A 21,829-nucleotide genomic window follows, 5' to 3' on the forward strand; every position below is an offset into this window, starting at 1 on the left:
TTCAAAATTTTCCCTCATTCCTGAAGCCAACTCAGTTCTCTTTATGAAATGCAAACACTAGCATGATAAATAATCTCAGGTTTCCCAAGAAGTTTTCTCTTCTGTTTTTTTTTTTTTTTTTTTAAGTGGTATTGAGGATTGAACCCAGGGGCATTCCACCTCCGAACTATACCCCCAGTACTATTTTATTCTTTATTTTGAATCAGGGTCTCACTAAGTTGCAGAGGGCCTCACAAGTTGCTGAGGCTGTTCTGGAACCTGTAATCCTCCTGTCTCAGCCTCCCAAGTACTGGGATTACAAGCTGTGCCACCATGCATGGCTGTGTTCTCTCTTCTTTATCTGCCACTTTGCACTATGAATTTTCTCACTATCCTGAGACAATTCACAGCTCCTACATTTCTATCACTATCTGTCACAGTGTCATGGGGCATTGTGTGTGGGTCCAGTGAGAATATTTATAATAATCATAACAACATAATAATAGTAACTAGACTCATAGATTGCTTACTAAAAGCTAAGCAGTGCTCTGAATAGCTCACAAGTATCAACAAATTTAATCTCCCCAACCTACTGTCAGAGACTATTATTATACTCCATTAGTTAAGAAAACAGAGATGAAAATGTGAAGGGGCTTGTCCAAGCCATTCAGTCTGTGAGTGGGAGCATCAGAAATCAAGAAGGGCAACCCAGCCTGAATCCAGAGTTCAGGCTTAATAATTGCTGAAACTAGGAACATGTAGAAAAAGATTCTTCCTTCTGTGATATGGGGACTGGGATAGTTGTAGAGGGAGAAATGTATAAATATACACTTCATTCTTGTCATCTGTATTTGGCAATAATTTTATCAAAATTATAGCAAGCATTACATATTTAATTATGTAAAACTGTTTTGCATAGGTATGCATAATTACCTTCTATCACACAAGAAGGTAAAAATCCTCTTAAAAAATGAATATAAATCTTAATTGTGACATATTTTCCTAAGACTTCTAAGCTTTTCCATCTCCATATCTTAGTCATTTCTTCCTTTATTTTTTTAAGAATGCACCACAGAAAGCTAAGAAAAATGTTTATGAAGATTTTCAGGTTAAAGTACATTATATAATTTAGAAAAATTCCTTTTCTTAACAAAAGAATTTAGTTTCTCCTCAGCCAAGCTAAAAGGAGGGGGAAGAAGGCAACTAGAAAAAAAGTAGACTTGTCCAAATTTAGCATATATATTGATTCAAAGGGAAGCAGGAAGACAAGCTAAAGACAACTTCTTTTTAATGCTTGTACAATAGAGTGAATAAGATAACATTTACAAATGGAGAAGTTATAAATTCAAAACTGAGACAGAAACATATTCCAAAGGTGTCCTCGCCAGGAACACAACTTTCACAGAGCATGAAAACCATATGCAAAATAATGCAACATAACCAAACGCTTCATGGTCACTATAATCAATTGGGTAGCATTTCCATACAGCAAACCATTCAAAAAATGAGACTGCTCCTCCCATCACCTGGAGGGATATGCACTTTTTCTTAGAAATTCCAATAGGAATAACACAGTCTCATTCCCTCTCCTTCCACAGCAGGCCTACAAGGCATGTCTGTGTTGAATCTAGAGGACCCATAATGAAAATATTTTACAAAATCAAATTCCTTCCTTCCCTCCCTTTCTTCCTTTCTTTATTTCTCTAATCCTTTCTTTCTTCATTTTGGTACTGGAGGTTGAATCTAGATGTATTCTACCTCTAAACTAGTCTCTCAGCCCTATTCTATTTCATATTTTGAAGCATGGCCTTACTAAGTTGCTAAGTGTCTTCCTAAGTTGCTAATACTAGCCATGAACCTGTGATCTTGTCTGAGCCTCCCAAGTACTAGGATTTTAGGTGTGTGCCACCAATCTTGGCATAAGCAGCTTTATTTTAAAAGCAGATGCTTTTCTATGTTTTTGGTGAGCCCTACAAACCATTTAGCCACTTCAGATTGAGATTTTTTGAATGATTTTTATCAGAAAACTCTTCTCTGTTGGAATTCTGTGCTAAGAAGGAACGTGAGGCCCATCTACTTGCTCAAAGGTGGTGTGGTTTATTATCCTTTATGAAACTCTTCTTCTTGCCCTGTAAGAGCAATGGCCCCTTCCACTTTGGAAACCTGCCTGTGATTTCCACAACTCAAGTTTCCTAAAAAGGAGGAAGGGAGAGAAGTTCCATGGGAAAATCATGGGTACTGCAGGCACTAAGCTTGTTGGGGGCAGATAGTACTGCAGGGCCCTTCAGAAACCTACAGATGGCAAAGTTGCTGCCCAGGTCCACAGCTGTGGAAGCCAATAGGATGCACCGTCAGTTAAATGACTGACCTGCTGGCCTGTGTTCAGAAATAGAAAAACTGAAATTAAAATCTAGACCTCCTGGACTCCAAAGACTTGTCATTTAACCCTTCCTGGACATTGCCTACTTGGCAGAGGTGAGATGAGAAATTAATCATATGAACGAAACTTGTCTTCAACTAGACCCCCAAAATTAGCCAGACCTCAAATTGCTCCTTCAAGTTCAGCAGTTTAACAGGAAGAGTGCCTTTTGCAAAGAGGCCACTAGGTGGTGCAATGATCATGTGAGTCGCAGTACTGAGGCTTCTCTTTTTCTGCCAGCTGGTTATTCAAAAGTGAAAAGATCAGCTTGTCAAAATGGTTGGCTTTTTTCCAGCATAGAAATCATTACTCAACAGCTTTTCCAACTACTCAGCCCTCTGATGCAAGACTGTGGCCTGAGAGAAGCTACAGGGAAGATCTAAAATTGAAAAATAAGAAAAAGCCACGGGGGGAGGAAAAATAAATCAACACGTACTTTTGGTTATTCTCTGGTTTGTTTGAAGTCTTTGTTATTTTCTAAAATAACTTTTCATGTCCTTGGGGAGGAGCCTCATATATTCTAAAGGCCTTAAAATCACATCAAGTTGACTTTCAGAGGGAAAAAAAAAAAACAGATGGAGCTACATTGAGAAAAATTACTCAAAATTTGGCTTATGGAATATGCTGGTGATTTTTCATAAGAACAGAGCCTGAAATTAAAAAGGGAGATGCTTCATACCTCCTGCCCCCTTTCTATGAACCCTTCATAGAGACCTTGGCATGGGAAAATCCCAACCCTATTCATTGTCCTTTCTCCACGTTCTTCCTCCTAGGTCCCTCCATACTGTACACTTTACAATCCAGCTGCTCCCACTGGAAACCACCAAGACACAAAGATCCTGGAGGCCGCACACAGGAAGAGCTCAGCATCTGCATAGTCTATTCAATTCCAAAGAAATCCAGGTGGTGACAGAGAAGGAAGATGAGATTGTATAAACAGGGGAATCAAGGTGTGCATCAGGACAAGGCAGCAGAATCAATCAGAAACATTTCTGAAATGCACATGCCTTTACATTTATCTATTTATTTATCTATTTATTTATCTATTTATTTGATACTGGGAGTAAAACCTAGAGGCCTTATACTTCCAAGCTACACCCCTAGCCCTAATTTTTATTCTTTATTTTGAAATATGGTCTCATTACATTTCGGAGGGCTTCACTAAGTAGAAGAGGCTGTCCAGGAACCATGATTCTCCTGTCTTAGCCCCCCTAGTACTGGGATTACAAGTGTGAGCCATCACACCTGGTCTAACTGTGTGTATGTGTGTGTGTTTGTGTGTGTGTGTGTGTGTGTATGTGTGTGTGTGTGTTTGTGTGTTACTAGGGATGGAACCGAAGGGCAAATATACCTCAGAACTACACCCTCAGGCCTATTTTTTTTTATTCTTTATTTTGAAACAAGATCTTACTAAGCTCAAATGACCTCACTAAATAGCTGAGGCTTTCCACAAACCACAATTCTCTTGTCTCAGTCTCCCAAGTACTGGGATTACAAGCATGTGCCACCACGCCCGGCTAAGATAGTTATTTTGAAAAGCATTTCAAGTGGCCTTGCTCAGCACACAGAAGTAAAATTCAGAAGGAGCTGGAAATGAGGCAGAAGGTGAGTCCCATCTACCCACATGTGTGTGTGTGTGGGGGGGGTAGCCTCTGCAGACACTCAGGTGAACAAAAACTGAACCTGGAATACTGACCCACACACCAAGTATAGGGAATTCTTACTGGTCTAGTAGTCATGACACTATTTGCTAAAAATTTTAAAAATACAATTAAACTAAAAGATCAAATGGAATGCTACGGTCAAAATATGAGATATGGTGGGATAAACCCGATGTCAGAGTATGTTTTTAAAGCAAGTTGCAAAGTCATCAACATTGTCAATGATTATACTTACTGGAAAAGACATATTGAGACTAACACCATAAAATGCTAACTTAGGTTGTTTTAGTTTGAAAGACACACATAGAAAAAAAGTTAGAAAGACACTATTGTAGAGGGCTAAAAAATAGTTTCACTAATTACAAAAAAAGGTTTTTTCTAACTCCTTTACTCATCCTACTCTTTGGGCCATGCATAATCAACCTGATTAAGTCACAAATCAAAAGAGTTACTAACTTTTTTTAAGCTCTGTTAACAAAGTTCTTCTCTTGCAGATCAAGGTCAATACCATCCTCCCCCCAAATGCACAGGGCCTCTGAAGACCCTCACAGAGCCTGTAACACAGCTCCTGGCCCTCAGTCTACCTTAGTCCTATTGTCATTCAGGAAGCAGCCAGAGAAAATCCAGCTGCCCATTTTCCAATATAAATATTATAAAACCTCTGGAATGTAGGCACTATGAGGTCTGGCTGTGAGGCCTGGCCAGAGGAGGTGGAGAAGAAAGAACTCTAGCAATGGCAGGAAAATGGCCCTAACCAACACCCTGCCCCCAGCCCATAAACCTATCTCTCTGGCCCCCTGTCAAGACCACAAATGGGAAAAAGCCAAACTGCCTAGTGATCCTTCTCTCCTAATGCCCCATAAAAGCCCCTAGTCTGTAAGACAGGGGCACCTGACTCTCGTGCACTCTCTCTCCTGGTCAGGTGCCTCCTTCCAGATTTATCCCAAAATAAATCTGTTCCCGCTGTCAAGCTGTGCACTTCTTGTCCCAATATTTACCAACATATGATATTTACTAACACCAAATATAGAAAAAGACTTAGACACCCACATACAGAAGACATACAGAATACCATAAAGACAAGAACAAATAAAGACCTCTCCATAACACATAATAATCAAAATAAATAAAATAGAGGCCAAAGAAAGACAAGAAAAGAAGGACCTCCTACACCACGTAATAATAAAAACGAATAAAACAGAAGCCAAGAAAAGAAGATTAAAAGCAGTAGAAACAAAAAAGGGGGGGTGCAAAACAATACATATCACCCGGGTGTGGTGGCACACGCTTGTAATCCCAGCATTCGGGAGGCTGAGACCGGAGGATCGCAGTTCGTGGACAGCCTCAGCTACTTAGTGAGGCTCTCTGCAACTCAGTGAGACCCGGCTTCAAAATAAAGAATAAAAAATAGGGCAGGGGATATAGCTTGGAGGTCGAATGCCCCTGTGTTCCATTCCCAGACCCACAAAAAAAAAAAAAAAAAAAACCCATATCACTCCAGACTTCACAACCCAAGTCATGAATTGAGGAACTGCTATGAAGTATTCAAAACCCTGGAAGAAAACAACTTCTAACTAAGAATGCTATATCTAAGAAAAAAAAATCATTCAAGATTAGCAGAGAAATAAAAACATTTCAAAATAAGCAGAAACTTCAAAAAAAATTCATGATTACCAAACCAACACTAGAGAAAATACAAGCAGTAGTAGCAACGCTGATATCTAATAAGACAGACTTTAAGTTAAAACACATCAGAAGAGACAAAGCAAGGCACTTCTTATTAATAAAAGAAGCAATCCAGAGCCAAGCATGGTGGCACATGCTTGTAATTCCAGAGCTTGGGAGGCTGAGACAAGAGGATCACACAGGTTCAAAGCCAGCCTCAGCTACTTAGTGAGGCTCTTGGCAACTTAGTGAAATCCTGTTTCCAAATAAGTTATAAAATAGGTCTGGGAGTATAGCCCAGAGGTGGAAAAGCCCCTGGGTTTCACTGCAATACCACCCAAAAAAAAAAAAAAAAGGAACAATTCATTTAGAAGATATAATAATAGTAAACATTTGTGCCCCGAATGTGGGTGCAACCACATTTGTTAAAAAAAAAAAACAAAAAAAAAAAACCTCTTTATTGGGAGAAGACTTTAACACCCCACTCATGCCACTAGATCAACCTTCAATGAAATAGATGAGTAATTATTCTGCAGACCTAAAGAACACTATGAACCAAATGGACCTAATAGACATACAGAGTATTTCAACTAGTAACAGCTCAGTACCTATTCTTTTCAGCTGCCCATGGGACCTTCTCCAAAACTGAACACATTCTGGGCCACAAAGCAAGCACTATCAAATTCAAAAGATGTAACATAATTCCCAGCATCTTTTAAGATCACAATGGAATAAAAGTAGAAATCAACAGGAAGATCAAAATAATTACATAAATGCATAAAGATACACTCTTGAATGAGGAGTAGATGAGAACAGAAATAAGGGTAAAAGTAAAAAATTCCTGGAATTAAATGAAAATGGCACAACAGAACACAATCTATGAGATAATTTGAAGGCGGTGTTAAGAGGAAATTTTATAGCACTGAGCACCCACATAAGAAGAACAGAAAGTCACCAAATAAACAACCCGATGATACATCTCAAGGACCTAGGAAAACAGGAAGTGTCGATCCCAAAACCAGCAGAAGTCAGGAAATAGTTAAAATCCGAGCAAAAATAAATGAGAGAATAAAAAAAATACTTATGATTAACAAAACAAAAGGCTGGTTCTTTGAAAAGATTAACAATATTGAGAAACCTCTAGCCAACATAACCAAAAGAGAGAATCAACCTAAATTATTAAAATCAGAAATGGAAAAGTAGACATCACCATAGACAGTGGGGAAATTCAGAGGATTATCAAAAACAATTTTGAAAAATTTATATTCCAAAAAACTTGAAAACATGGAAAAACTGACAGATTTCTAAGCACATATAACATACCTAAATTGAACCAAGAAAATATAAAACACCTTAACCTACTAATAGCAAATAAATATAAACAGCAAACTCCTTCTATGAGGCCAGTATTACATTAATACCAAAACCACATAGAGATTCCTTAAGAAAAGAAAATTACAAACCAATATCATTGATGAACATAGATGCAAAAATTCTAAACAAAATACTATGTGCATTCAAAACCATATCAAGAAAATTGTACACCATGACCAAGTTGGTTTTATACCAGAAAGCAAGGGTGGTTCAACATAAACAAATTAATACATTACTCACAAAATCAGTAGAACTAAGAACAAAAGCTTCAAAAGCATTTGACAAAATTCAACAACCATTCATGTTAAAAATACTATAGAAAACTGGAATAGAAGGAATGTAATTCAACATCATTAAGTCAATATGCAATAAACCCAAAGCTTCTAAATTCTAAAATAATACCCTCTAAAATCAGAAACAAGACAAGGATGGTCACTATCACCACTCCTTTTCAATATAGTCCTCAAGACTCTTTCCAGAGCAGTAAGACAAGAGAAGCATGTCAAAGGATCTCAAATAGGAAAAGAAGAATGAAAATTATCTTTGTTTTCAGATGATGATCCTATATCTTGAAGACCCAAAAAATTCAACCAAAAGACTACTGAGGCTGATGAAACAATTCAGCAAAGTAGCAGGATTCAAAATCAACCTAAATAATTCAGTAGGACTTCCGGGAAGATGGTGACCAAGAAAAGCAGCATTTACAAGTCCTGCTAACACTTGATCTCTGTTGCCACAAAATCAGCGCTTTTCATAGCCAGAAAACACTATCAGCAGAGAAATAAAAAATGTAAACACAAGGGACAGAGAAAAAGAAGTCTAGAAGAACAACCAGAGACCAGAAAAGAAACCAGCCCGCAATATGGTGGCAGAGCCGCACCGACACCATCTTCCCTCACAGGACCAGGCTCCAGAGAAGAAAGGTAAACAAGGAGCTGAAGTGAGCAGCTGTGGATTATTCGGGTGTAATTCAGCAGTTCTTTCAGCGCAAAGAACGTCTAAAACTCCCAGTGGACAAGATAATCACGCCTTCGAGGGACTCAGAACAGCGCTCAAAACCAGAAAAGAAATACGCCAGCCTCACAGCCGAGGGTGTGGCAGCGGCTTCATATTGCCAGCAGCAGCAGTGAGTTCACCAGGCCTGCAAAAGCTCCAGATCTGCACGCATAATAACCGTAACTGAAATTACGGCCCCTACAGGAGAAATCCCAGCACTGCATGCCCAGGGACTTGCACAGCTTTGATAATCTCCCTGGGTCTGAAATTTTAAAGACAAACCCAGTGAAGGAGTAGCAGTGGCAGAGATACCACGTCTTAGTTGCAGCTCCCTGTGGGAAAACGCCCAGCCCAGCACCCCCATGGTCTCCTGCAGCCACGATTAAATCCCTGGGTCTGAGACTTTACGATACAACCCAGTAAAGTAGTACTGGCGGCTGAGATTACCACAAACTCCAGATTCAGAGTACCCTAAATGAAGTCATGGTGACCTGGGAAAGAACCCAGAGAAGGCACAAACTTCTGAAATCATGGGAAAGAGGAACAACAATAGAGCAATGAATGCCCACAACCCCATAATATCAGAACTTCATAACACAGAAATTCAGAGATCTCCAGAAGATCAAATCAGGAATATAACTGTACAAATAATACAGGACTTTTGAAAATAATTTAGAGAGAGTCTAAAAGAAATAAAGGATGCAATCACTGAAATAAAGGCATCAATTCAAACTATAAACAATTGATTAGACCACGTGGAGAATAGAATCTTGCTCCTAGAAGATGATCACTCCAAAAACGAACGCATAATTGCTAACTTAGAAAAAAATCAGACAGCAGGAATCTAACATTGAAGAAATATGGGCCCATTTTAAGAGATCTAACCTAAGAATAACTGGAATAGAGGAGGTGAAACCAAAGGGATCAATGATATCTTCAAAGAAATAATAGCAAAAAATTTTCCAAACATAGAACAAGAGGTTGATACAGAGGTCCAGGAAACTTATAGAACTCCCTTTAGAGAGGATCAGAGAAAAGGTTCCTCATGCCACATAATTGTTAAAATGACCAATGTAGAACCAAGCAGAGAATCTTTTATGTTTTTATTTATTTTTTAATACAAGTTTTTTAATTGAACATAAATGGTATACATTTAAACTATACTTGGTGCCCTCTCCCCCCACCCCCGTTTTCCCTTCCCCCCTCCCACCAATGATTGTCCAGGGTAACCATGCCGTATTCAAAATTTTACACATATTCAGATATAGACCTTCATTAATCAAGTTCAGCCTTCCTCCTCTCCTATCTTTCCATTCAAACTTTGCTGGTATTTCAGCTCCATTATCTGGAATCCCTCTGGTATTCTCTATGTTCCCTAGTTTGGGCATATTAGAGGAAACATGTACCTTCTCCTTCTGTGCCAAGCAGAGAATCTTAAAGGCAACAAAAACAAAAGGCCAAGTGACATTCAGAGGCAAACCAATTAGAATCACTCCAGACTTCCCAAACCAAGTCATGAAAGCCAGAAGGGCTTGGAGTAACATATTCCAAACTCTGAAAGAAAACAGCTTCCAGCCGAAAATTCCCTATCTATCAAATTAGATGGGGAAATAAGAAGCTTCCATGACAAACAGAATCTGAAGGAATTTATGTCTGCAAAACCAGCACTAGAGAAAATACTCAGAGATTAACTACAAAGAAATAGGTAATACACACCAGAACCAGAGAAACAAGATTTTCCATCCAGCAGACAACTAAGCAAAGAAGAATAAACAGTATTTCAAACAGAATTAAAATCTTAACATGTTAGGAATTAAAAGTTATCTCTCAATAATGACACAGAATGTAAATGGCCTCAATTCCACAATATGAAGACATAAAGTGGCAAAATGGATTAAAAACCAGAATCCACCCATCTGCTACTTATAAGAAACACACTTTATAAGTAAAGATAGTAACAAATTCAGGGCTGGAGCAAGGTAATTCATGTTAAGTAGCCATCCTAACAAATGTGAAGTAGTATTTCACTATAGTTTTTATTTGTATTTCCTTAATGATTAGTTATATTATGATAATGATGAGTCATATTCATGTGTTTATTGGTCATATAAAAATCTTTGAAGATTCATTATCTATTTTAGTCTTTTACCTATTTCTAAATTGTATTGTTTGTTTTTATTGTTGCTAATTTTTAGGATTTCTATTTGGAATATTAATATACCTTCAGATATAGCATTTGGAAATATTTTATCCCATTCTATCAGTAACTTTTAATTCTGTATACATTGTCTTTGGATGTACAATATTTTTTATTTTTTATGAAGTTTGTTTATTCTTTTGGTACCTGTGCCTTTGAAATCGTATCTAAGAAATCACTGCCAATTTCAATGTTGTGAAGTTTTATGATCCAGGTTTTCTTCTAAAAGTTTATAGTCTTAAGATTTACATTTAGGTCTTTTATCTAGTTAGAGTTAATATTTGTATATGGTGTTAGGTAAGGGTCCAATTTTATTTATTTATTTATTATATTTATTTATTTATTTATTTATTTATTTATTTATTTATTGGTGGTACAGGGGTTCCTGGAAGCCCTTTTACCTCTGGGATACACTCCCACGGGCTACACTCCCAGACCTATTTTTTAACATTTTTATGTTGGAAACAGAGTCTCTTAAGCCAGCAAGGCTGGCTCCGAACCAGCGCAATCCTCCTGTCTCCACCTCCCAAGTGCAGTGATTACAAGCATGCACCACCATGCCCAGCAAGGGTCCAATTTTATGCCTTTTCATGTAATTGTTATTTTTCAACAATATTTAGAGAAAAGATTATTTCCTTCACAAAATGTTCTTGGAAACCTTGTCAAAAATAACTTGACCATATATGGAATAATTTATTTCTAGGCTTTTTATTTTACTCCACTGGTTTATATATCTGCCTTTATAGTAGTACTACACTGTTTCGATTATTGTTGCTTTATAAGGTTTGAAATCAGAAATTGTATATCTTCTAGCTGTGTTCTTTTTTGAGATTATTTTGGGTGTTTAGAGTTTATATTTCATCTTAGGATAGATTTTTTTCTGAAAATAAATAAATAAGTAAATGTATACAAAATAAAATAAAGTAAAGTAAAAAAAAAGAAAGTTGGAATTGAATACAAAAAAAAATTAATGCAATCACTTTTGAAAACACTATGGAAGATCCTCAGAAGAAGAAAAACAAACTTACCATATGACTCAGCAATACCACCTCTGGGTATCTACCAAAAAGAATAAAAACCAAAATACCAAACTAATGCATGAGCAACCATGTTCATAGATACACAATTCACCATTGCCAAACTGTGGAACCAGCCAAGATGTCCTTCAACAAATGAGTGGGTTACAAAGCTCTGGGATGTGTACAAAATGGAATTTGACCAGCCATAAAGGAGAACAAAAATCATGGCATTTGCAGTGAAATGTCACAAAAAATAAGAAATCAGATGCTTTTCCTAATGTGCAAAAACTAGGGAGAAATGGGTAACAGGAGGAACTCTAGTTGAAGAAGAGATCCTATAGAGGAGCAATTAAAGTGCCCTATCTGAGGGGATGGGAGGGGGAAATTCTTTAAAGCAAATGATGTACTAAAACATATCAAAGTTAATCAGGAAACCAAGAATGGGAGGGAGGGAGAGGGAGGGTAGGGTTTAGGAATTGGGTAAGGGCTGATTGGGTGATGTGTACATGTATATCTCAAGATTTTTATCCTATTAAGAAGTATGACTACAATGCACCAATAAAAATTTATTAAAAAAAGAAATCAGTAACTTTTATATTTGCCAACCATGAATCCATGGAGAAAGAAATGCAGAAAACAAATTCCTTTCACAATAACCTCAAAACCAGTAAAATGCCTAGGAATAAACCTAAACAAAGAGGTAAAACACCTTTACAATGAAAATGCTAAACACTAAAGAAAGAAATTGAAGACAACCATGGAAGATCTCCCTTGCTCTTAGATAGGCAGAATAAATATCATCAAATGGCCATTCTATAAGAAGTGACTAATAGAATCGATGCAATTCCTATCAAAATACCAATGCCATTCTTCATAGACCTAGAAAAATCAGTTGTAAAGTTCATATGGAAGAACAAAAGATTCAAGATAACCAAACAAATCTCAGCAATAAGAACCATGCAGGAGGCATTGCAATTCCTGACTTCAAATTATATTACAGAGCTATAGTAATTAAAAAACAATTATACTGCCACAAAAACAGGCAAACAGACCAATAAAACAGGATATAAGATAAAGAAACAAACCCACACACTTATATTTAATGGTTCTTTGACAAAGAGGTCAAATATATACACTGGAGAAAAGACAGCCTTTTCACCCGATGGTACTGAGAAAACTGGCAATCCATTTGTAGAAAAATGGAATTAAATCCTTACCACTCATGCTGCACAGGAATTAATTCAAGATGGATAAAAGACCCTGAAGTTAGACCAGAGACTCTCAAGCTATTATAGGACGGTATAGGTTCAACACTCCAACATATAGGTAAAGGTAGAAGCTTCCTCAATGAGACCTCCAAAGCTCAGGAAATTAAAACAAGAATTAACAAGTTAGATGGCATCAAACTAAAAAGTTCCTGCTAGTCAAAGGAAATCATCAAGAGTTTAAAGAGAAAGTCTACAGAATGGGAGAAGATCTTACCAGCTATCCCTTTGATAAGAGGGCTAATATCTAGAATATACAAAGAGTTTAAAAGACTTTATATTAACAAAACAAATAACCCAATCAATAAATGGGCAACTGAATTGAATAGAAACTTCACCAAAAAAGAGAGACAAATGGTCAAAGAGACATAAAAAAAAGTTCAATATCATTAGCAATCAGGGAGATGCAAATCAAAATTACTGTAAGATTCCATCTAACCCCAGTCAGAGTGGCAAGCCAAGTAACAATGTTGGTGAGGATGTGGGGAAATAAGAACTCTTCTACACTGCTGGTGGGAGTACAAACTAGTTCAGCCTTTTTGGAGATAAGTGTGGAGATTCCTTAGAAAACTGAGAATAGATCCACCATATTATCTCCAGCTATACAACTACTGGGTATCTTTCCAAAAGGGTTGAAATCAAAGAATTACAGTAATATAAATATACTCCTGTTCATAGCAGCTCAATTTACAATAGCCAAATTATGGAACCAACCTAGAAGTGCATCAACAGATGAATGGATTACAAATTTATGGGAAATACACACAATAGAATTCTATTCGGCAATAAAGAAAAAAATGACCTCTTTGCAAGAAGATGGAAGGACTTGGAGAATATTATGTTAAATGAGATTAGCTAATCACAGAAAGTAAAGGGTCATGTATTTTCTCTAATATGTGCAAGCTATGTAGTAAATGGGATACCACAGAGATTCCAGAAAATGGAGGAAAAACCTCAAGGGAGCCAGGAAAGTAGGAGAGGGGTAGAAAAAGATAAGTTCATTAATGGAAATACTATCATGGACTATGTGTATACATGTAAATATGCCAGTGTCCATCTGGGTACTTGGTATTGAAAGGAAGGGAAATGGACAGGTGTGGGGGGGGATGGGGATCAGGTTCTATGTAAATGTATGCCATTGTCAACATGATTTACATTATGATGTGAAACTATAATGCACCAATAAAAGCATAAAAAAGGTCAGTTTGACCCACTGCTAAAGTACAAATTACTGAATGTTTATGGAAACAGTGTACCAATTTCAAAAACCTTGAAAAATATATACATAGAAATTATAGTTCCACAAATCTATCCTAATAATGTGGTCATGGATGTGCATAAATACTAGCTTATAAAGATACTAATTATGGAGCTATTGGTATTTTCAAAACATTGAACCATTTAGTAAAAAGGCTTGGTTAGATAAACTACAGCACATCCAAGTAATTAAAACAATACTTATTAATTGATGTGGAAACATTTTCAAAGAAAATTTTCAAAGAAAATGGCAATTCCAAAGAAAATTCCTAGAAAAGACAAATCCTCTCACATAACACATGATGTACTATGCAACTTCTATCAAATTAGATGCAGTATTAGCATTTATACACTCATGCAAACATAGTGCACATACTAGGATATATTAACATGAGAGTATCTGTGTGTACATACATATACACGTATATATATTTTTCAAAAAATAGTGTTACAAAATAATACCTAGTGATTTCTAATCACTGAAGCCAGAGTCTTATGCATGCCATTATGATGGAGGGTAAATGGAAACTCAAGTTTATACCTGCCTAATTTAAGGATATTTAAAGGTCATTTGAAAACTGAAAGTAATACGTAAGAATAGAATAAAAATAGAAAAAATGGGTAGAGGTTACATTTAGGACAAGTTCTACTGATTTGAGAACTAAAAATAAATCTAAGAGACTACTTATTAGCATTGGTAACCAGAGAAAAATTATAGGAAAATAAAAACTGCATAAATCTCACCATGATTAAATTCCAGAAAACTTTCAATTTGCTTTTAATATGAAGCCAATGCATGTACTTTATCCAATCATTGACCCAATAATATGGCCCATCCCCAACATCCATTTAGATGGGACCTCAATCATCCTGTGAAAGGGATTTAAGGAAATCTACAGTATCCCAGCTAACTACTCTTGGTTACACTTAATCAGAACTGAATTTTTAAAAAATGTGGTATTAGTCACACTCAGCAAGTTATTCCATTTCACTGCAGCCAAAAAGATTTTCATGTGATCCTGTTTAAACCAGCAAAACATCTGGAAATATGGAACCTATTTCGTAAAGTACAAGAGGACCACACGCTTGATGGAGTTGAGGTCATCCACGGGAAGGTCAGAAGGAGAATTACTGGAGGCAGCGTACTCACAATGAAGCCAAGTTTTTTGTAATCCCGGGTGTACATGGATTTGCGTTTCTCCATGCTGCCACTGCTGTTGTTAGGTTCAGACTCTGCATCAAAAGCAATTCTTCGAAGTTCAAATATGATGTCTCTTTGAGCCTGGAGGAGTTAGGAAGAGAAAGGGAAGGAAGAAAAAGCTGCTTTCACTGTATGACATGTCATAGACTCCCTCTTTCCCCAGGATCTAATGAATGACTGCTTTCAGGCAAAAGAAAAACACATAAAAGACAACCAATGTTCTAGGTTGGGGCTTCTCAGACTCCCCCTCCTCCTGCCACTCTCCCTGTTAGTAGCAGTGGCTTTACTATAAGTATCCTTGTAGTCAACTCATTCAGAGAGCTAAGGGCAATTGCCCAGGGTAGTTCTACATGACTGAAGGACTAAGATGGGAAGATGCTTAAGTTGGAGACCCTGGGAATCCTGTACTGTTAGAAACAAAGTAAGAGGCAACAAGGTTCCTAAGCAATATTTGAGTTACAAAGGAAGTCACTCTGGAATGACTCCATGGAAACTAAGATGGGAGGAAAATACAATAAAAAGCCATAAGAAGGTCTAGCCCCTGTGTCCATCCACAGATGGGTGGATAAACATGTGATACGGGTGTATAATGGATTATTATTCAGGCACAGAAAGGCAGAAAATTCAGGCACATGCTCTGATGCTACATCCTACCTTAAAGATATTTTGCTGAGTAAAATAAGGCAGACACAGAATGTCAAATATTATCTTATTTCACATATATGAGCTTCCTAACATATTCAAACTTATAGTCACAAAAAGTGCAATGGTGGTCACTGGGGCTGGTAGTCACTGGGGCTGAGGAGAGGGGCAAACGAGGAGCTACTGTTTAATGGACACAAAAATTCAGTTTTGCAAGAGGAAAAGAGTTCTGGATATGGATGGTGGTAATGTTTCTGCAACAGTATAAATATACTTAATACTAGTGAACTATATATGTATAAATGGGTAAGATGCTAATTTTTGTGTTATACATTTTACCACAATGAAAAATTTTAATAGAGTTCACAATCAAGGAGGGTTGCCCCATATTAGGACGCATTGTTCCCTGTCGCTAGCAGTAGTAAGAGGACAGTCGCATCTCCCTGAGCTGATCACCCTTGGGCTAGCTAAAAATGTACAGACAGTATCAGGCCTCTCCAAGTCTCTCCATCACTGTTAATAGCATGGCCCTGCGCCATGGACAAAGTACTGCAGCAGGCACACACTCCACATCTGCAATAAATCAGCCCTCACGTGCCATTAATGAGTGTTTCCCTTTCCAAAGCTGCAGCGCTGTTTAAGTTTAAAATGTGCTATGGCAGGGGCAAGGCTCCCAGATGTTTCCTCTCACTCTATCCTCACACAGTAAAGTTCTCCAAAATCCTTCTTGATGGAGACACAGCCTTTCATGAATAACAACCAGAAACCACCGAGCAGGGAATCACAGCAAGTAGCCAACTAGCAAAACTGCCAGCCCAGATATCAAGTTTAACAGGAAACCACCCTTGGCACTGGTCAGTGAAGAATGGAAATCACTTCTCACCTGCACAATCAATACCACACAGAGCCACCCTTAGTCCTTGTTGACTGGGAATCTGACCCCAAAGCTATGACCACTGAAAGCACTGCAGCCAAGAGCCAAGGTCTGTGGCCATGGGACATCAAACTCTCTTGTCCATCAAAAGAATAAGCAAATGTCCTAATAAAAAATTAATTTACTTTTTTCTTCTGATCATAGATTCACCTAAAATTTACATCTATGAACATAAGTTCTGAGATGTCAATAAAGCAATCATGTGATCATCTAAAACTTCTAGCTTCAGGGTCACTTCAGAAGACTTCCCATGGCTTTTAGGGCTGTTCACTGAGCACCCACCTGGTCCTGAGGGTCCATCTTGGTCATCATCCTGTCTTCCAGGAGGTTAAAGGTGAGCACTTGGAGGACATACAGCTGGTGGGCCATTTCATTGTTAATGGCCCGTTGTGCTCTGATGACATGCTAAAGAAATGGGTTATAAATTATATTTTTAAAATAAAGTAGCAAAGAAAGAAAGAAGAAATAAACAACAAAAGATAACCCTCATCATTATGCCAAGTAGAACCTCTGCAGTTTTCATTTGGAGACATAGGGATGGAGATTGGGGACCACGCTTTAGAATAAAAAGCAGGGTACACATGGCCTCAGAGTTTTTCTTGACTTTCCGGGACCCAGTAATATTAGTGTGTCAGTGAGTGAGTGTGTGTGTGTGTGTGTGTGTGTGTGTGTGTGTGTGTGTGTGTGTGTTACTGGGGATTGAATCCAGAGGCAGCCTACCTCTGAGCTACATCCCCCAGCCCTTCTTATGTTTTGTTTGGAAATAGAGTCATACTAGGTTGCTAAGAATCTCCCTATGTTGCTGAGGCTATCCTTGAACCTGTGATTCTCCTGACTCAGCCTCCCAAGTACTGGGATTACAGGTGTGTGCCACCACATATAGCTAAATTTTCTGATCTTGAGGTCAAAACCTATTAGAATCCAGAAAATAGCCTACTGTGTTCAGGAGGGAATTTAGGGGTAAAGGCTCTTCCAGAGATGCTGTAGTCAAAATGAGAGTGTCTAAAAGACATGTCTGGATGTCTACAGCATAAACATTTCTTGTATGCAGCAGAGGGACCAGCAGTGCCTACCTTTCATGAACAACTCTGCCATTATCTTACCCCAGGACTGTCTCTGCCAGATGATCCCACTTCTAAATGTTTTAGAAGCAACACATAACAGCAAAATACTCATCTAATTTGTAGTGAACTCACTGTGGGGATTCTACCAGGCCCATTGCCACCACAGTGCCATCAACAAATGCTGTTAAATTGCTTTGCTCATTGGGTAACAAGTAAACAAAAACCAAAATGGCCTCTCCCCATAGAAACAGGGCCACAAGCAAAATGAGCATGATAGGGATGACAGGGAGCTGGGTACACGAGGCTCTACTACCACAGCTGGGTTTTGGTCAGAAATAGAACAGCTGATGCTCCTTCCACTACCCAGGCCCAATATACATCCTCATCAGAGTCCTTGTTTGTACTATAAAAATGCCAACCCAGTGTTCACTGTGGTTGAAACCCATGATTTCAAATGTGTTACACCCAGCCATGTTTTGCTGTCTGAAGGGGTACTTTCTCTTCACACTCCTTTGTTGCTATGGGTAGACAGCTTAGAAACTCACTTCTAAGTGATTCTTCTGTTAATGCCAGATCTCCCCAATATGGAAAAAATATTTTATAGCCAGGACCGAAGGCAGCCTGGGTCCTTGGGTGCTTCCTGGGTACCTCCACACTTTGGCGTGCACTGGGTCTCCACACTGGCTGTGAGCGCAATGCTGAAACTGCCAGATAAAGAAGGAAGGATCCAGGCAGGCCTGGTGGTGGAACCTGGAAGGCTGAGATAGATGGACTGCAGGTTTGTGGCCAGCCTCAGTGACACAGTGAGGCCCTCTGCAATGTAGTGAGACTCTGTTTCAAAATAAAAAATAAAATAGGGCTGGGTGTAAAATATCCTTGGGTTGAATTCCCAGTACTAAAAGAAGGAGGAGGAGGAAGAGGAGGGGGGGAATAAAGAAATGAAGAGAAGAAGAGGAAGATAAGTAGTTCAAAGTTACTGAACCAAAAACAGAGAAGAGGGAAACTAGACAATGGAAAGTAGGGGAAACAGCATTGCACAGCATTCACTCTTCAGAGAGGAGTATTAAGTTGCAGGACAACTTGCCTGGAGTGCCTGGGAATCTATTTTATTAATAGCTCCCCCCAAAATATCTGTACTCCAAGTGGTAGGGAGAGGAGCAATCTTAAACTTCCAGACATCAATATCTCATAAAAAAAAGTAGCACTGAAACAAATTGATCTTTGAGACAGAGTAGCTACCATTACTCCCACTGCTTATTTCTCTGGACATTCTAATCTTAACTGATGTACCAAGGTAATATGAAAACAAGCTAAGACCTTAATTCATCATTTCTAATTTTTCATCTCCTCACTTGCTTCCTATGGCACAATACCTTTACTGAACTATATTTTAATATTACAGCTTCTACTATTTTTGAGTGCCAATAGGAAAAATGACATATTATGAATCCTGCTTTTTCTACAAAATCATAATTCAATGTAAAATATCTAGCAGGAGCTCTACAAGACATATTTTTTAATTTCAGTTCCAGAGTAAGGGAAAGTTATTTAACTAGGAATCCTAGTTGATGATGAAAATTAGATTCCTGTTGTTCTATATCTGAAAAGTTTTTTTTAATGTGGATCATATTGAAAATGGCATCATTCAGATTGTGCTTGGTGCCCTTTCCCCCACTTCCCCTTCCCCTCCCAACAATGAGTGTCCAGGTTAATCATGCTACATTCATACTTTTACACGTATTCAAATATAGCTCCTCCTCTAATCAACCTCAGCCTTCTTCATCTCCTACCCTTCCATTTCAGTTTGGCTAAGGTTTCCCCTCCATTATCTGGAGTATCTCTGGTATTCCTAAGAGTTCCTAGTTTGGGCATATTAGAGAAAATATAATGTCCCTTCTCTTTCTGTGCTTAGCTGATCTCACTTAACATAATGTGCTCCAGGTCTTCCTATCTTCTTGCAAATGACATGATTTTGTCCTTCTTTATAGCTCAGTTAGTATTCCATTGTGTGTATTTCTCATAATTTTGCAATCCATTGATCTGTTGATGGAGACCTAGGTTGGTTCCATATTTTGACTATTATGAATTGTGCTGCTATGAACATGGGTATGCATGTGTTACTGTAGTTCTCTGATTTCAACCACATTGGAAAGGTACCAAGGAGTGGTATAGCCAGATCATATGGTGGATCCATTCCCAGTTTTCTAAGGAATCTCCACACTGATCTCCATAGCAGCTGAACTAGTTTGAACTCCCACCAACTTTCCCCACATCCTCGCCAGCATTTGTTGCTATTTTATTTATTTATGCTTTAAAATCAAACTTGATAAAAAATTAAAGTCCACTGGGCATGGTGGTACATACCTATAATTCTAGTACGTGTGTGGCGGAAACAGGAGGATTACAGGTTCAAGGCCACCAGCCTCAGCAACTTAGTGAGAACCTGTTTCAAATGTAAAAAAAATATTTTAAAAGACAGGCATGGTGGTGCATGATTGTAATCCCAATACTTGGGAGGCTAAGACAGGAGTATTGTAGGTTCTAGAATAGCCTCAGAAAATAATAAGACTCTCATCAACCTAGTGAAACTGTATTTTAAAATAGAAATAACATAGGGCCTAGGGGTATAGCTAAGAAGTAGAATGCTCCTGGGTTTAGCCTCTAGTACCACAAAAATAAAAATAAATATGGTTGGGGATGTAGCTAAGAAGTAGAATACCCCTGGGTTCAATCCTCAGTACCACACATACGTAAAAAAAGAACAAAGAAAAGTTCTTGCCATTGGCTTTAGATTTTAGAATACTTAATTCCTCCTCCTTCAGAAAGGTTCTAATTTTTAATAGTTTCCTTGCATATGAGAGAGAGAGAAAGAGAGAAGAGGTGTGTGTGTGTGTGTGTGTGTGTGTGTGTGTGTGTGTTAGCCATGCATAATTTCTGGTATTTTGATAGAGGGAAACTTGCTGACCCCCAGGAAGACTTCTGCTCCAAGAATTAGCCAATTTCTAGCGATAACAAATGACTCCTTTCATAGGTGAACAAGCTGAGATCCAGGCCACCATCCTTCTAATCACCTAGGGCTTATCCCAGACAACTTGAGACAGCCATAAACTCCATGGTCCAGTGAAATTATTCAGACTACCCAATCCAAAATTTGCTTAACAAACTCTATGACCTCATAAATTCCTTTCTTAGAAAACCACAATAAAGGGTCTTGACTGTGTTTTCCTCTGTCTCTCCCTGCCTCCTGACCAGCCTGGCTTCCTATTATTAACCCCCCCCCCCCACCTACCCATGATGTGGCATGTCCCTACTGCTTTGGAGAAGTATAGGTGGCAAACTCTTCTTGACAATGGCAATGAGTTATCTGTTGCCTCTGTCATAAGTAAAAAATAGTAAAACATTTTAAACCTGTGTGTGTGTGTGTGTGTGTGTGTGTGTGTGTGTGTGTGTGTGAGAGAGAGAGAGAGAGAGAGAATTCTAAGCTGCTGAACTTCTCCTTGGAATTACATTGTAAGAAATACCTTCCTCCCTTCTTTTGTCCCTTCCTTCCTTTCCTTCCTTCCTTCTTCTCCTCCTCCTTCTTCCTCTTTCTCTCCCTCCCTCTCCTCCTCCTATTCTTATTCTTCTTGATCTCTCTCTCCATCTTCCTCCTCCTCCTCCTCCTCCTCCTCCTCCTCCTCCCCCTCTTCTTCTTCTTCTTCTTCTTCTTCTTCTTCTTCTTCTTCTTCTTCTTCTTCCTCCTCCTCCTCCTCCTCCTCTCCTCTCCTCTCCTCTCCTCTCCTCTCCTCTCCTCTCCCCTCCCCTCCCCTCCCCTCCCCTTCCCTTCCCTTCCCTTCCCTTCCCTTCCCTTCTCTTCTTTCTTTCTCTCTCTCTCTCTCTCTCTCTCTCTCTCTCTCTCTCTCTCTCTCTCATTTTATGTAGCAAGCCTGTTACTACCTAGTATTTGGTATGGCCTCAGGAAATCTTGCTCTTTGGCTTAGCTATTAACATGAACTATGTGATATTTAGGGCTTTTTCCCCTGAAGTTTCAGGTCACTTTTGCACTGCATTGAATGATGGCTGTCATATGCACCTTCCTTCCTTCTTCTTGTAAGCAGGCTAAGACAATGATGGCCAAAATTTCAGGACTTCTCTCAGGCCCTGATATATTTTCCAT

General features: G+C 38.5%; 1 protein-coding gene across 2 annotated transcripts in view; it reads right to left on the reverse strand.

Annotated features, from left to right (window-relative positions):
* ELMO1 (engulfment and cell motility 1) overlaps positions 1-21,829 on the reverse strand; it is a gene marked incomplete at both ends in the record, with an annotated part of 563,076 nt that overhangs the window by 426,905 nt on the left and 114,342 nt on the right. For both annotated transcript variants that reach the window (XM_080701947.1, XM_080701948.1), the window contains 2 exons: positions 14,983-15,114; positions 16,892-17,014. In XM_080701947.1, the coding sequence (XP_080558073.1) occupies positions 14,983-15,114; positions 16,892-17,014 (255 nt within the window). The remainder of the gene's footprint in view (positions 1-14,982; positions 15,115-16,891; positions 17,015-21,829) is intronic.

Source organism: Muscardinus avellanarius, assembly GCF_963383645.1.
Source record: "Muscardinus avellanarius genome assembly, chromosome: 9".
Classification (NCBI taxonomy): Eukaryota; Metazoa; Chordata; class Mammalia; order Rodentia; family Gliridae; genus Muscardinus; species Muscardinus avellanarius.